Here is a 15850-nt window from a genome sequence, read left to right as displayed (position 1 = left end):
TTAGGAGACACGGCTGACTCCAGAGACAGCACTCACACAGTACACTGGTCTAGTATAATGCAAATACTCTCACTCTCTTTCTCTCTATTTCTCTCACTCTCTTTCACTCTCTCTCTCTCTCTTTCTCTCTCTTTCTATCGCTCTCTCCCTTTATCTCCTTTCTCCTTTTATTCGTCCTTACAAAATCCCTTATTCAGTAAACCTTGCCCAGGAATAATGTCTGCACTTTGAAGTAATGGTCACAGCTAGTGGTGTATTGAAAGGCCAAATACTGTCTAGCATCTGTCTACATTATACAGTGCATTTGGAACGTATTCAGACCCCTTGACTTTTTCCACATTTTGTTACGTTACAGCCTTATTCTAAAATGTATTAAAAAACATTTATCATCAATCTAAACACAATACCTCATAATGAAAAAGCAAAAACAGGTTTTTAGAAATGTTTGCAAATTTGTAAAAATTCTACACCTGAAAATATTGCATTGACATAAGTATTCAGACCCTTTACTCAGTACTTTGTTGAAGCACTTTTGGCAGCGATTATGGCCTCGCGTCTTATTGGGTATGATGCTACAAGCTTGGCATACCTGTATTTGGGGAGTTTCTCCCATTCTTCTCTGCAAGCTCTGTTAGCTTGGATGGGGAGTGTCTGCACAGCTATTTTCAGGTCTCTCCAGAGATTTTAGATCGAGTTCAAGTCCGGGCTCTGGCAGGGCCTCTCAAGGACATTCAGAGTCCTGAAACCACTCCTGCGTTGTCTTGGCTGTGTGCTTAGGGTCGTTGTCCTGTTAGAAGGTGAATCTTCACCCCACCCCCTCGATACTAACTAGTCTCCCAGTCCCTGCCGCTAAAAAACATCCCCACAGCACGATGCTGCCACAACCATGCTTCACTGTAGGGATGGTGCCAGGTTTCCTCCAGACGTGAAGCTTGGTATTCAGGCCAAAGAGTTCAATCTTGGTTTCATCAGACCAGATAATCTTGTTTCTCATGGTCTGAGAGTCTTTAGGTGCCGTTTGGTAAACTCCAAGCGGGCTGTCATTTGCCTTTTACTGAGGAGTGGCTTCTGTCTGGCCACTCCACCATGAAGGCCTGATTGGTGGAGTGCTGCAGAGATGGTTGTCCTTCTGGAAGTTTCTCCCATCTCCACATAGGAACTCTGTAGCTCTGTCTGAGTGACCATCGGGTTCTCGGTCACCTCCCAGACCAAAGCCCTTCTCCCTGATTGGTCAGTTTGGCCGGGAGGCTCTAGGAAGAGTCTTGGTGGTTCCAGACTGCTTCAACAAAGGTACTTCTACAAATATCTGAATCCTGTGATTTTTTAAAAAAATCTAAAAACCTGTTTTTGCTTTGTCATTATGGGGAATTGTGTGTAGATTGATGAGGAAAAATATTTTTTTTATACATTTTTAAATATGGCTGTAACATAACAAAATGTGGAAAAAGTTGAGGAGTCTGAATACTTTCCGAATGTACTGAATATACACGACTAGTCAACATATGGATAGATATATGTGTGTACAAAACATTAGGAACACCTGCTCTTTCCATGACATCGACTGACCAGGTGAATCCAGGTGAAAGCTATGATCCATTATTGATGTCACCTGTTAAATCCACTTCAATCAGTGTAGATGAAGGGAACGGATTTTTAAGACTTGCGACATTTGAGACATGAATTGTGTATTTGTGCCATTCAGAGGGTGACAAAATATTTAAGTGCCAGGGGTATGGTAGTAGGTGCCAGGCGCACCGGTTTGAGTGTGTCAAGAACTGCAACGCTGCTGGGATTTTCATGCTCAACAGTTTCCCGTGTATCAAGAATGGTCCACCACCCAAAGGACATCCAGCCAACTTGACACAACTGTGGGAAGCATTGAAGTTAACATGGGTCAGCATCCCTGTGGAACGATTTCGACACCTTGTAGAGTCTATGCCCCGAAGAATTGAGGCTGTTCTGAGGGCAAAAAGAAGGGGTACAACTCAAGGTGTTCCTAATATTTTATACACTCAGTGTGTATGTGTGTAAATAATATTTTTTTAAACTTGTACTGTATTGGTTGTATAGGGTAGTTGCTGACCATGTTGTCATTGGCTATACGAGGGTATGTTATTGCTGTATGTTAATGCTTTAATTACCAATTACCAATTGCTTTGTTTAATGGGACTGGTGGAGCAATCCTTAATTCGAATGTTCTTATTAACGTAAGTAGTGCCACTATGTCATCAAACAATCTGTCCCAGCAGGATGTTCAATAATGACATTGTGTTACCCTTCCATGTTATACATAACAGTCCAATAACAAGGGTTATAATCCAAACAAATTATTCTGCCGGTAGACATTGTTTTTCCAGAAGAGGTGGCAACATTACCCAAAGCTGTTCCCCTGCAGCTGTCACATCAACTGAATGTTCATGTAATCAATTGTGTGTGTGTGTGTGTGTGTGTGTGTGTGTGTGTGTGTGTGTGTGTGTGTGTGTGTGTGAGACAAGAGGTCAATTCGGGATGCGGGGGTCCTCAGGCACTCAAGGGCCCGTCGGGGGAGTTCACCAGCATGAATCACCCCAGTAGCTACGACAACGGCATGAGCTGCAGCTGGCGCATCACTGTGGACCCAGGCATGGTAAGTACCACAATGCAACACATTCAAAACACAAAGATTTTTATACAGTAACCTCTTTTCTTTTTACTGTGCTCTTTCCTTCAAACAAATATACTGAACAAAAATATAAATGCAATATTCAACCATTTCTAAGATTTTACTGAGTTACAGTTCATATAAGGATCTCAGTCAATTGACATAAATTCATTAGGCCCTAATCTATGGATTCCACACTTTAGAAAAGTTGGGGCATGGATCAGAAAACCAGTCAGTATCTGGTGTGACCACCATTTGCCTCATGCAGCGCGACACATCTCCTTCACATTGAGTTGATCATGCTGTTGATTGTGGCCTGTGGAATGTTGTTCCACTCCTCTTCAATGGCTGTGCGAAGTTGCTGGATATTAGTGGGAACTGGAACACGTTGTCGTACACGTTGATCCAGAGCATCCCAAACATGCTCAATGGGTGACATGTCTGGTGAGTATGCAGGCCATGGAAGAACTGGGCCATTTTCAGCTTACAGGAATTGTGTACAGATCCTTGCGACATGTAGCTATGCATTATCATTGTCACGCCCTGACCTTAGAGACCCTTTTTATGTCTCTATTTTGGTTTGGTCAGGGTGTGAGTTGGGGTGGGCATTCTAGGTTTTGTGTTCTATGTTTTCTATTTCTGTGTGTTTGGCCGGGTGTGGTTCTCAATCAGAGGCAGCTGTCTATCGTTGTCTCTTATTGAGAACCATACTTAGGTAGCCTTTTCCCACCTGTGTTTTGTGGGTAGTTGTTTTCTGTTTTGTGTTGTTGCACCAGACAGAACTGTTTCATTTTGTTCCACTTTGTTATTTTGTTTCAGTGTTCAGTTTGAATAAATGATCATGAACACGTACCACGCTGCACTTTGGTCTTCTTCTTCAGACGAGCGTTACAATCATGATGAAACGTGGGGTAATGTCGGCAGATGAATGGCATGATAATGGGCCTCAGGATCTCATCACGTTGTCTCTGTGTATTCAAATTTCCATTGATAAAATTAAATTGTGTACGTTGTCCGAAGCTTATGCCAGCCCATACCATAACCCCACCACCACCATGCTCATCCACACAACGCTATATATGTTGTCTGTCGTCTGCCCGGTACAGTTGAGAGCACACTTCTCCAGCGTGCCAGTGGCCATTGAAGGTGAGCATTTGCCCACTGAAGTTGGGTACAACGTCGAACTGCAGTAAGGTCAAGACCCTGGTGAGGATGACGAGCACTCAGATGAGCTTCCCTGAGATGCTATCTGACAGTTTGTGCAGAAATAATTTGGTTGCGCAAACCCACAGTTTCATCAGCTGTCCGGGTGGCTGGTCTAAGATGATCCCACAGGTGAAGAAGCCAGATGTGGAGGTCCTGGGATGACGTGGTTACATGTGGTCTGCAGTTGTGAGTCAGGTTGGACGTACTGCCAAATTCTCTAAAGCAGAGAAATGAACATTAAATTCTCTGGCAACAGCTCTGGTGAACATTCCTGCAGTCAACATGCCAATTGCATTGTGTTGTGTGACAGAACTGCACATTTTAGAGTGGCTTTTTCTTGTCCCCAGCACAAGGTGCACCTGTGTAATGATCATGCTGATTAATCAACTTCTTTATATGCCAAACTGATCAGGTGGATGGATTATCTTGGCAAATGAGAAATGCTCAGTTACAGGGATGTAAGCAAATTTGTTCACCAAATTTGAGAGAAATCAGCTTGTTGTGCACATGGAACATTTCTGGGATCTTTTATTTCAGCTCATGAAACATGGAACCAACAATTAACATGTTGCGTTCATATTTTTGTTCAGTATACATCTCAAAACACAACTAAGTCTCAAAGGCTTTGTTCAAATGTTATTGACTAGCCTCCCTCCCTTCCTTCCTTTCTCTCTTCCTTCCTTCATTGAGGTAGTCATTGGTTGGATCATTGACTACCTCATGGAAGAGAGAAAGGAAGAATGGATGCATTTGTAAGAATTCTAAACTTTCAAGAGATACTCTGACGACCACTGATCTGACAGGAGCTGATGGGTGGAAGTAACACGCCAGACACCTTTCCATGCCCTGTCCTATCACCCATCAGTGCACATACAGAGGAGAAGAGGACACAAGGATAGGCGGCCATTTTGGACATTGGAAAATGGGAACCAAGTCATATTGTAAGGAACCGGGTCTCTTGTCCTTAAAGGATATTCTGTGTCTGACTGATTAATATTCATCAAAGGGATCCCCTTATCTTTAATTAATGCACAGCGGTGAGGGAGAATGTTTGGCAGGTGCAGAAACCATTAAGATAACGACTAAAAACATCAAATTAACCACATCACTAACTTTGAAAAATATTGCACTTTAAAAACCAACTCTAAACCAGAATGCTTGGTTGACTTATATAGAACAAAACCTGCAGCGGAACAATGCTTTAAAAGACGCCTTCGATCACCGTCACCACCAAAACAGATCATCATTTCAATGATCTTTCATTGGAATGGTGCTTTTGATATGAGTCTCTGAGCTGGAAGGATGTTAGGCGTAGCTATAAGTCTGCATCTCAAATGGATCCCTATTCCTTATGTAGTGCACTACTTTTGACCAGACCCCATAGTTCTAAATAGGGAATAGTGTGTCCTTTAGGAAGCAACCATAGACAGACACCAGGGTATAACAGTACGGTAGGCAAGGCGAACAGAACAGAAAGCCCTTAGATCAGATGTAGCTCTGAGACATGGGTAAACACAGCTCCACACCGTGACAGATGGCTGCTCTGCCGTCACTTTCATTCTCTCAAGCTACGACATCCGGAGAAGGAGAGGAGACAGGAAAACAAAAAACATTTTTACTTTGCCAAGCAAGCCAGACTGAGACTGCCTCTCTCTCCCCCTTTCTCTCTCTCTCTCCACCCCCTTCCTCTCTCTCTCTCTGTCTCTGTCTGTCTCTCTCCCCCTTTCCCTCTCCCTTTCTCTCTCTTCTCCCCCTCTCTTTCTCCCTCTCGCTTTCTCTCTCTCTGTCGTCTCGATTTTAATCTCTCTCCTCTCTCTTTCTATCCCTCTCCCTTTCTCTCTCTCATTCCTCTCTCTCTCGCTCTCTCTCTCTCTCTCTCTCTCTGTTCCTCTCTCTCCCTGTCATCTCGATTTTAATCTCTCTCTCTCCCCCTCTCTCTCTTTCCCTGTCGTCTCGAATTTGATCTCTCTCTCTCTCTCTTTCTCCCTCTCGCACACACACGCATACGCACACACACACACACACACACACACACACACACACACACACACACACACACACACACACACACAGTCAAGCCTCCTACTAAGTAGCAGTATGTCTACTGCTCCAGTCTCTAAGACAGTGAATAACAAAAACCTGCCTGTTTGTTTTCCTCTACTCCAGGTGATCCATTTGTGGTTTGAAGACTTCTCCCTGGAGGCAACAGACCTGTGCACAGCAGACTACTTTACAATACAGGACAACCTGGGAGTCATCGGTAAGACACTGGAGACACTGGAGCCAGACTAATTAAGTGGATTAAGGCCAATACATCCAGGCAAAGGGTTTGGTAGGCCAACATTTATTACTGAAACCTGAGGGGGAGACATATGGGAAGGTTTGTGTGTTGGAGTGGGGGGTAGTGTGTGTGTGTGTGTGTTCTCAAATAGCTCGCTATACAGATCAGATATTGATCCACACAGGGATTTGAGAGGTGGATACAGGTGTAGGGTAGGGGATCCATCCTTCGCATGTCTTCAGTTATGTGTCACATCTCACATGGTGGGGCACAAAGGAATTTAATTCAAAGGAATGTAATTCCATTTCTGTCCTTTGAGCTTGTTCAAAACAAGTACCATACAGTCTCCAGCACATCGTACATTCATATTCAGTTGTTTGATCTATCCTCAGATCTTTTCTCCTTGACTTTATACAACTCAAACCCCCAGGTTCTCCACACTATCACTAGCTTTTCCCATTTCCCATTTTATTACAAGCTCATTTACTTGAGCAAACATATTACATTTCAATATTTAATTTACTCCGCATATCATATTCTATTACGCCTGTAGGTGATGGTGTGAGCTTTTCAGACTGTTTCTGACAGGGTGGGAGAATTAGACACCCAGCCAGAGGCTCTCTCTCTCTCTCTCTCGCCCTCTCGCTCTCTCTCTCTCTCTCCCTCCCAGTATCTCCAACTGTCCATTCTCACCTCTTTGCTGACACGCTGGGATGTCTGGCACAGCAAAGGGGAGCTATGTGAAGTGTGAGGTGGAACTATTAAGGTGACTGTGCAAAAGCGTTGATGTTTAAACCTTGTGGATAGGACTCACTTTTTTCCCTGTACTTTTCTATACTTTCTATACCGTATAGTTAGAGATTGGTGGATGTAAATGTGAGGCCACACCATCATTCTCAACTGTGTTACACTTTCCACAGTGCCACACATTAACACATAGCCAAACTTCTGCTTTCACAAATGGATGCAGACACACACACACACACACACACACACACACACACACACACACACACACACACACACACACACACACACACACACACACACACACACACACACACACACACACACACACACACACACACACACACACACACACACATAACTAACCCTGCAGTGTTGTTGCAACACCTCCCCTGGCTCTTCACTTCCTCTGCCCCTTGGCTGCAGCACGACACACCTCACACACTCACACACTCACGCTCTCTCTCTCTCTGTCTTTCTCTCTCACACACACAGTGTGCCCTATTCCCCACACCCTCAACACACAGCCCCACAGGACCATCCACACTCCAAGGCTATAAGGGGATTGAGCTTTGATGTCAAACCCAAATTAGAGCGTCCACGGCGGACACAGCCTATAAGCCTGGCTGGCCTGCCTCTTCACTACTCCACTTTAAGTTACAGCCCCTAACAAGATTACAGACTTTCAGAGGGAGGTCAACTCTGCACTGCGGAATGTCACATTGCTGTTTGACATTACTCGACTGTTTTTGTAACATAGCAACAAAAATGCATACATGCTTTTATTGGAATGTATTGAAAAGATCTATGGTATATAGATATACTGGACTGTACATGTAGGTCTAGACGTATGGCCAGTAGCTATTGATTTGACATAAAATGTTCTATATGTACAGTGATCCACATATTGTTTTCTTCTTTCTCTTCTGTTCTGTTTGGCTCTGCAGGGAGGTTGTGTGGGCGCTCCAAACCCGGGCCGATAGTGTCATTGGGAAACGCTATGTTGTTGTTCTTTGACACCAATGACAGAAATACAGACACGGGATTCAAAGCAAAGTACCAAGCTGTGACACCAGAGAGTACTTTAGGTAAAACAACACCATTATCAATCAACAGTGATGATAGTTATGGACATTCAAAACTTTTCAGGGGGGAAAGAAAGAGGGAGAGGGGGAGGAAGAGGGGGAGAGAGAGAGAGGGAGGGAGAGAGAGCGCGGGAGAGAGAGAGCGCGAGGGAGAGAGAGAATAACAGGAGGCAAGGAGACATAGAAGGAGTAACAGAGAAGGAGGACAGAGAGAAAGCGATGGATGGTGGGTATCCTTGAGGTGTCAGTTCAGCTGAAGTCCTCTCCATCTCCACACTCCCTGCTTCCAGAAATAGCCGGTGCTGGTGGCGCTCTCCAAGGTGACCGCGGGGATCTACTGACCCCTGGGTTCCCAGCACAGAACTACGAGAACGGGGCTCTCTACCAGGTACACACACACACACACATACACACACACACACACACACACACACACACACACACACACACACACACACACACACACACACACACACACACACACACACACACACACACACTATCGCGGCCTCCACAAGGACATGCCAGCCATGGTACCACACACAATCTGCCATACACACGGCAGCACCTCTCTACCAAGTAATGTATTATCCACAACACATTGTTTACGTGGCCCCAGTCTTTCTGTGAGGTACTTTACAGTCAATAGCACCTTTCTCTCTGTCTGAGGCAGTGAATAATAATAACATGGTCCGTCATGTCGTGTGCGGTATAGAGCTAAGCTACATCAATAACAATCAATGGGGAAACGGACTCCTATATTTTGGGGTGTTTACAAATGAGGTGCCCCTTTAGTAAATCCATGTTCACTAGGCACCATCTGAACACAGGGGGATGTTGACCATGCTTGATGTTCTGGATAGTGGATCAGATTGGGGAGCAACTCGCGTCTTGTTTGGCTCAGAGCACGGCTGAGCGCTTTGACGTCAGCTTTTGCTTGGTTTGGATCATTAGATCATTGGGCTGCGTCACAAATGGCACCCTATAGCCCTTTATAGTGCACTACAAGTCCCATAGGGCTCTGGTTAAAGTAGTGCACTATGTAGGGGAAAGGGTGCCATTTGGGACTCAAGCTTGGTCCTGTTGTTTGGCTGTGTATTATCTGGCTTGCTCATGTTGCTTTCTGTCTCCTTCTTGGCTTGGATGTTGAGGCGGATGGGCTCCTGTCCAAACCGTCACAGCCCAGGAGATATTGGATGATTTTTATTCATGACTCGTGTCAATATGCAGCGCATGCAGCCGTCTGCAACCTGGGCACCCTCCAGGCAGAAAGAGAGAGAACGAGATGGATGGGAACATTGAGGATAAATTATGCTTAAAGCAATGTAGATAGAAATGAAATGTAGAGAAAGGACACCCTTGCCCGTTTCCTGCTGACGAGTGATTGTGTCTATTCTAGAGATGTAACTTCTATCAGTAAGGTTTTTCTTAAGGTTGTGCCTTACTCAGAAAGCCCCTGCCTTGGAATATGAATACGTTCGATTGTGTGCCAAAACCCCGCCCCCACCAGAATCTACTAGAAGGAATGTCAGACTCATGTTGGTGCATATGTAACCGATGTGAAATGGCTAGCTAGGTAGCGGTGGTGCGCGCTAGCAGCCTTTCAGTCGGTGACGTCACTTGCTATGAAACCTTGAAGTAGTGGTTCCCCTTGCTCTGTAAGAGCTGCGGCTTTTGTGGAGCGAAGGGTAACGATGCTTCGTGGGTGACTGTTGTTGATGTGTGCAGAGGGTCCCTGGTTCGCGCCCGGGTCGGGGCGAGGGGACGGACTAAAGTTTAACTGTTACACATATGGTTATATCAACTCTACCAATAGATTTATCCTGACATTGATTGAATCGTTGATCTTTGATCATTGATTTAATCATTGTAATTTAATCATTGTAAAAACTAAATGGATATGTTTGTGTTTGAAATGGATGTTTGTGGTAAAAACTAAATGGATGTGTTTGTGGTAAAAACTAAATGGATATGTTTGTGTTTGAAATGGATGTTTGTGGTAAAAACGAAATGGATATGTTTGTGTTTGAAATGGATGTTTGTGGTAAAAACTAAATGGATATGTTTGTGTATGAAATGGATGTTTGTGGTAAAAACTAAATGGATATGTTTGTGTTTGAAATGGATGTTTGTGGTAAAAACTAAATGGATGTGTTTGTGTTTGAAATGGATGTTTGTGGTAAAAACTAAATGGATATGTTTGTGTTTGAAATGGATGTTTGTGGTAAAAACGAAATGGATATGTTTGTGTTTGAAATGGATGTTTGTGGTAAAAACGAAATGGATATGTTTGTGTTTGAAATGGATGTTTGTGGTAAAAACGAAATGGATATGTTTGTGTTTGAAATGGATGTTTGTGGTAAAAACGAAATGGATATGTTTGTGTTTGAAATGGATGTTTGTGGTAAAAACGAAATGGATATGTTTGTGTATGAAATGGATGTTTGTGGTAAAAACGAAATGGATATGTTTGTGTTTGAAATGGATGTTTGTGGTAAAAACGAAATGGATATGTTTGTGTATGAAATGGATGTTTGTGGTAAAAACTAAATGGATGTGTTTGTGGTAAAAACTAAATGGATGTGTTTGTGGTAAAAACTAAATGGATGTGTTTGTGGTAAAAACTAAATGGATGTTTGTGGTAAAAACTAAATGGATATGTTTGTGTATGAAATGTGTGGTGAAATGAAATAGTATGTGCATGTGGTCCACAGTGGAGGATCAGTGTACCAGAGGGAGAGAAGATCAGACTGACGTTCTCCTCCTTCGACCTGGTCCCTGAGGCCTGTAGAGACTACGTAGATGTCTACGATGGTCATAAAACCGGCTCCGCCACGTTGGGTAAGACATCACTCTGTGTTATGCTAACTCTGGGATACAGCAGTTGGACTAGTATAGATACTTATAGTACAGATATACTTAGGCCTGTTGCACAATATGTGTAGGCCAACACTCAAATGTACTTATTTACTAGTCTCATAATATATGTCAAAATACCCTAATTATACCCTACCCTCATAATATGTGTACACTGAAATATTCATTTTCTAAAATAGGCTACTTTGTTCATGGATTTTCAATTATGAGAACAGAGAGACTGTGACAACAAGTGCAACATCTTCAGTCCTCCAAACCCACAATCAATATATTCTTAAGTCTCACAATTTGAGCAACTTTACTAATGAACTAGTTTTAGGAGGTATTGTATCTTACTGTGGGGAGTGAAATCAACTATGCATACAGCAACACTCAAATTCACTTCAGGCTGCATGAATAAGATATGATGTCCATTCAAAGTTTGGGGTAGGAGATTTGGAAAAATAGAGAGAGGTTCTCAAATTAGACTGGCATGTAAATGTAATCTCTACAAACAGAAATTATGCAAAATAGCTGTATTTATAGTTATTATTGAGCTTACTATGTATGCGGAGACCTGTACAATACTTGTGTGAATTAATCAAATCATAATTGGTGTCACTGTTTGGTCAATTCACGTGGTGCATAAGGCCTGTCCAGGTTTTACATCAGTGTAGCACAAGTTGGAGTTTGGGTTATTATAACTAACTGTGTAGTTTGATTAGTGGCCTAATCGAACTCTTTAGGGGTTTCTGAACAGTGAAATGTTGTTTTCTTTACAGGTCGATTCTGTGGTAGTAAGAATCCAGGCCGCGTGGATTCCAGTGGCAACACGATGGTGGTGCGTTTCAAAACCGATGCCACTCTCACCTCCAAGGGTTTCAGTGCCACGTTCACCAAGACCGGCCTCATCCCGACCACGGTCAAACCTACCACCGTGATGCCCACAACACCAGCTATAACCGGTGAGTACACTACGGGGAAAACCATAGAATAACATAGAATTCTATATCTATGAGTGTACCCATAGACAATATATAAGTTCTATATCTATGAGTGTACCCATAGACAATATATAAGTTCTACATCTATGAGTGGACCCATAGACAATATATAAGTTCTATATCTAAGAGTGGACCCATAGACAATATATAAGTTCTATATCTATGAGTGTACCCATAGACAATATATAAGTTCTACATCTATGAGTGGACCCATAGACAATATATCAGTTCTATATCTATGAGTGGACCCATAGACAATATATCAGTTCTATATCTATGAGTGGACCCATAGACAATATATAAGTTCTATATCTATGAGTGGACCCAGAGACAATATATAAGTTCTATATCTATGAGTGTACCCATAGACAATATATAAGTACTACATCTATGAGTGGACCCATAGACAATATATAAGTTCTATATCTATGAGTGTACCCATAGACAATATATAAGTTCTACATCTATGAGTGGACCCATAGACAATATATCAGTTCTATATCTATGAGTGGACCCATAGACAATATATAAGTTCTATATCTATGAGTGGACCCATAGTGTCACGTGGACCCCTGTTCGGGTGGCGCTCGGCGGTCGACGTCGCCGGTCTACTAGCTGCCACCGATCCCTTTTTCCTTTTCGTTTATTTCTGTCTAATTGTTTTCACCTGTTCCTTGTTGGGGTTTTGGGATGGGTGTTATTTATGTTCGTTTTGCCCGCTGGTGTTTGTGCGGGCTTGTTGGTTGTTACGTTTGGTGATGTATCGTGTTTTGTTTTGCGTTTTCGCTGTCCAGTGTTTGTAACGAGGTTTGGGGTTTGTTTAGCGCCAGTGTTTTGGGCATTCACCCATGTTTTGGACCTGTTACGTTTTGAAGGACATTAAAGCGTTTTCCCGTTCATTTCGCTCTCTGCATTTGACTCCTCACTCATTTCACTCACCCGTCGTTACACATAGACAATATATCAGTTCTGTATCTATGAGTGTACCCATAGACAATATATCAGAGTGGACCAGTCAGATTGCCGCGTTCAGAGGTTATATGCCCCTTCTAGGAATTAGCCTGTATTTCTAATTGTGATTTTCATATAGATCTAGTACTTGGTATGCCACAGTTACAGCTGTATTGACTTTCTGCAGGTAGCCCTCCTTCCTCCTCCTCTTGACTCCAGTTGAAATATGTGAGCTCTCTCCGTGGTATAATTGATTGGAATTCAGTGGCTTGCAGCAGCAACAGTATCGATGTTGTTAAACCTTCCTCACCAGAACATTTTTGTCAAAACTTGCCTCTTTTTCTAGTTTTTCATTCGTTTAAATGATATAGAATGATTGATTTCATCAGCAAGATAATTTGCTAAACTATGTCCACATTACGCACAGCAGGCATACATAGCAGGCATAACTTTGCCTCTAGCAACTTCCATACTCTAACTGTGCATCCCAAATGACACCATATTCCCTATATAGTGCACTACTTTTGACCAGAGCCATATCAAAAGTAGTGCACCACTGTATATAGTGAATAGGGTGCCATTTGGGACGCAGTTTAACGGATGTAAATCGTTGGCTATGTTGTGAAGATCAGTATAAACCAGCTGATTGATGAGCACTGTTTGTTGGTGAATAATCACCCATGTGATATGCTGGCATAATGGTTATCGCTGCCTTTCTCCTGACATAGACACAACGATAAGAGTCTGACAGGCAGCTTAAAGGACAATTCCACCCCCAAACTATATTTTGGTATTTGTTTCATTAGTCTATTGTTGACATAGTCCCAAAATGTTTTGCTTGTCAGCAATCAAGTTTTCAAGATATGTAACTTTCAAAGTACAGAAATCATCCCATCATATGAAGCCGAAACGCAGCATCATATGATGCAGAATGCATCATACGGGGATGATTTCTGTGTTTTGAAAGTCACATATCTTGAAAACTTGATTGCTGACAAGCGAAACATTTTGGGACTATGTCAACAATGGACTAATTAAACAAATACCGAAATGTCCTTTTTAGGTGGAGTTGTCCTTTAAATAAGAATGAATGCAGCTAAAACAATAGGGTGGGTGTGTCGTTTTTGTGTGTGCGCGTGCTCGAGGGAGTCTCCCATAGCCCTAAGCTTTGCCCATTCATCACTGACCCAAGCTTCATGTTCTCTGCTACAGACTCCGGCTGCGGTGATGTCGGAACGCTGTTGGGCCGTAAAGGGGAGATCCATTCTATGGGATTCCCAGATGCGTATCCCGGGAATCTTCACTGCTCCTGGAACATCACAGCTCCGGAAGGCTTCCTGGTCAAACTGCACGTCACAGACATGTCCGTCACGGGAGAGGCGGGCCAGTGTGGCGAAGATAAGCTTGTAGTTTCTGACAGCCTCCAGGCGCTTGGTAAGTTACAGCCTGTCCACCCAACCTGGATCCCCTGTTAATGTGTTATTATGGAGATCCAAAATGGCCCCAAATGGTGTCATAGAGGACAGACACTTTTAGTTGTTGTTGTTGTCGTCTTTTAGTTGTTGTTGTTGTTGTTTGGTAAACTCAGATGGACCGTCCAAATTGCTCGTCGGTCTCTATGAACGCCCCAAAACGGCATCCAGTGTAATCTCTGACAGCCATTAGTCCATTGATAAGACAAGCTACCCACAATACCCACCTACAGTATCTGTAGCCAAACCACAAGATGGCTACCAGCCCCTAGTTTCTTGTTAATAAGATATGCCTGCCCATCCATACTATGCCAAACCCCCAAATGGCGACAGTGGGGGCCAGGCAATAACCTTTGACCCGTTCCCCCTCGTATTTCCCAGACAAGCTGTTTGTCGACTGAGGGACACACACACACACACACACACACACAACAAACAAATCAAGTAGCAAGAGACAGCAGATAAGCATATGCTGAGCAGAATGTGCCCCGTTGCTTGAAATGAAAAGGGGGCGGGGGACTTTGACTCCTGGACAGAGCGCCAAGCACTAAGCTAGTTTAGTATGCTGAGTGTGCCAGTGCCTGTCTCCTGTCCTCAGGGCTGTAAAGCTGTTGATTAGGATCTCTCCCCAGAGAAGGAGCGAGGCTAGGGAACTGTAAATGTGACCTCCTTGTTATTCACATCAGAGAGCTGGAGTCTCAACGACCCTAGTTTTATCTCTAGCACAAGTGGAGTGGAGTGGAGACAATAACACCTGCGGCGTGTGTGTGTGTGTGTGTGTGTGTGTGTGTGTGTGTGTGTGTGTGTGTGTGTACGTGAGCAACGGTCAGTTCCTTCTTCACCAGAGGTCTCTGTCGGAGCTCTAACTGTCAGGACAGGCGCGACCCCCTGCCAAGGGGAGCAGGGCTCAGCAGGAGGGCATGGTTGGCCCCTGACAGCACACATTAAACCTAACAAGTACAGGAGCAAAACACCAGGCAGCCAGACAGACAAAGGGCAATAGAAATACAGACTCCTCCATTGTAGGCTCTTCAGTTGGTGCTGTGTCATTTCAGAACTCTGATCTCCTTCATTTAAAAAATCTACAGTTACTGAGGTAGCGTAGACGGTAGTAAACGTTGAAAGCGGAGGGGTATGTTTTCTGAGATGTTGTACCCTTAGACCTTTTTGTGACATGAAACCATTTGACTGATGTGTCTTATTTTACAAGGTTATATTTACATTATGACTGACATGTTCTTTATCGATGAGAGGACCGTGCCTCATCAGAAATCTGTCTGTTCTCTGTAATGTCTATTGAACGTCTAATGATTACACATCTTTGCTAGACCAACATTGGTATGCATGGAAATTAACATTTGTGTATTTGAAATTCTGGTTACTACTCTTATGTTTCTATATTAGTAATAGGTCTCTCTCTCTGTCTCTGTCTCTGTCTCTGTCTCTGTCTCTGTCTCTGTCTCTGTCTCTTCCTCTCTCTGGCTCTCTGTCTCTGTCTTTTCCTCTTCCTCTGTCTCTGTCTCTGTCTCTGTCTCTGTCTCTGTCTCTGTCTCTGTCTCTGTCTTTTCCGCTTCCTCTGTCTCTGTCTCTGTCTCTGTCTTTTCCTC

At 43.4% G+C, this 15850-nt stretch overlaps 1 protein-coding gene across 1 annotated transcript in view; it reads left to right on the top strand.

Moving 5' to 3' along the window:
* Positions 1-2320: 2320 nt before the first annotated feature.
* The window catches only part of zgc:154142 (uncharacterized protein LOC555481 homolog), a gene marked incomplete at its 5' end in the record, with an annotated part of 30103 nt that continues 16573 nt past the window's right edge, over positions 2321-15850 (top strand). Inside the window, 7 exons of the mRNA XM_055924244.1 lie at positions 2321-2626; positions 6014-6107; positions 7823-7963; positions 8251-8348; positions 10675-10801; positions 11599-11781; positions 13984-14205. Coding sequence (XP_055780219.1) covers positions 2321-2626; positions 6014-6107; positions 7823-7963; positions 8251-8348; positions 10675-10801; positions 11599-11781; positions 13984-14205 — 1171 coding nt within the window. The remainder of the gene's footprint in view (positions 2627-6013; positions 6108-7822; positions 7964-8250; positions 8349-10674; positions 10802-11598; positions 11782-13983; positions 14206-15850) is intronic.

Source organism: Salvelinus fontinalis, chromosome 5 (assembly GCF_029448725.1).
Source record: "Salvelinus fontinalis isolate EN_2023a chromosome 5, ASM2944872v1, whole genome shotgun sequence".
NCBI classification, from domain to species: Eukaryota; Metazoa; Chordata; class Actinopteri; order Salmoniformes; family Salmonidae; genus Salvelinus; species Salvelinus fontinalis.
Note: the sequence above shows the minus strand (reverse complement) of the source record. Positions and strands in the feature narration are given on the sequence as shown.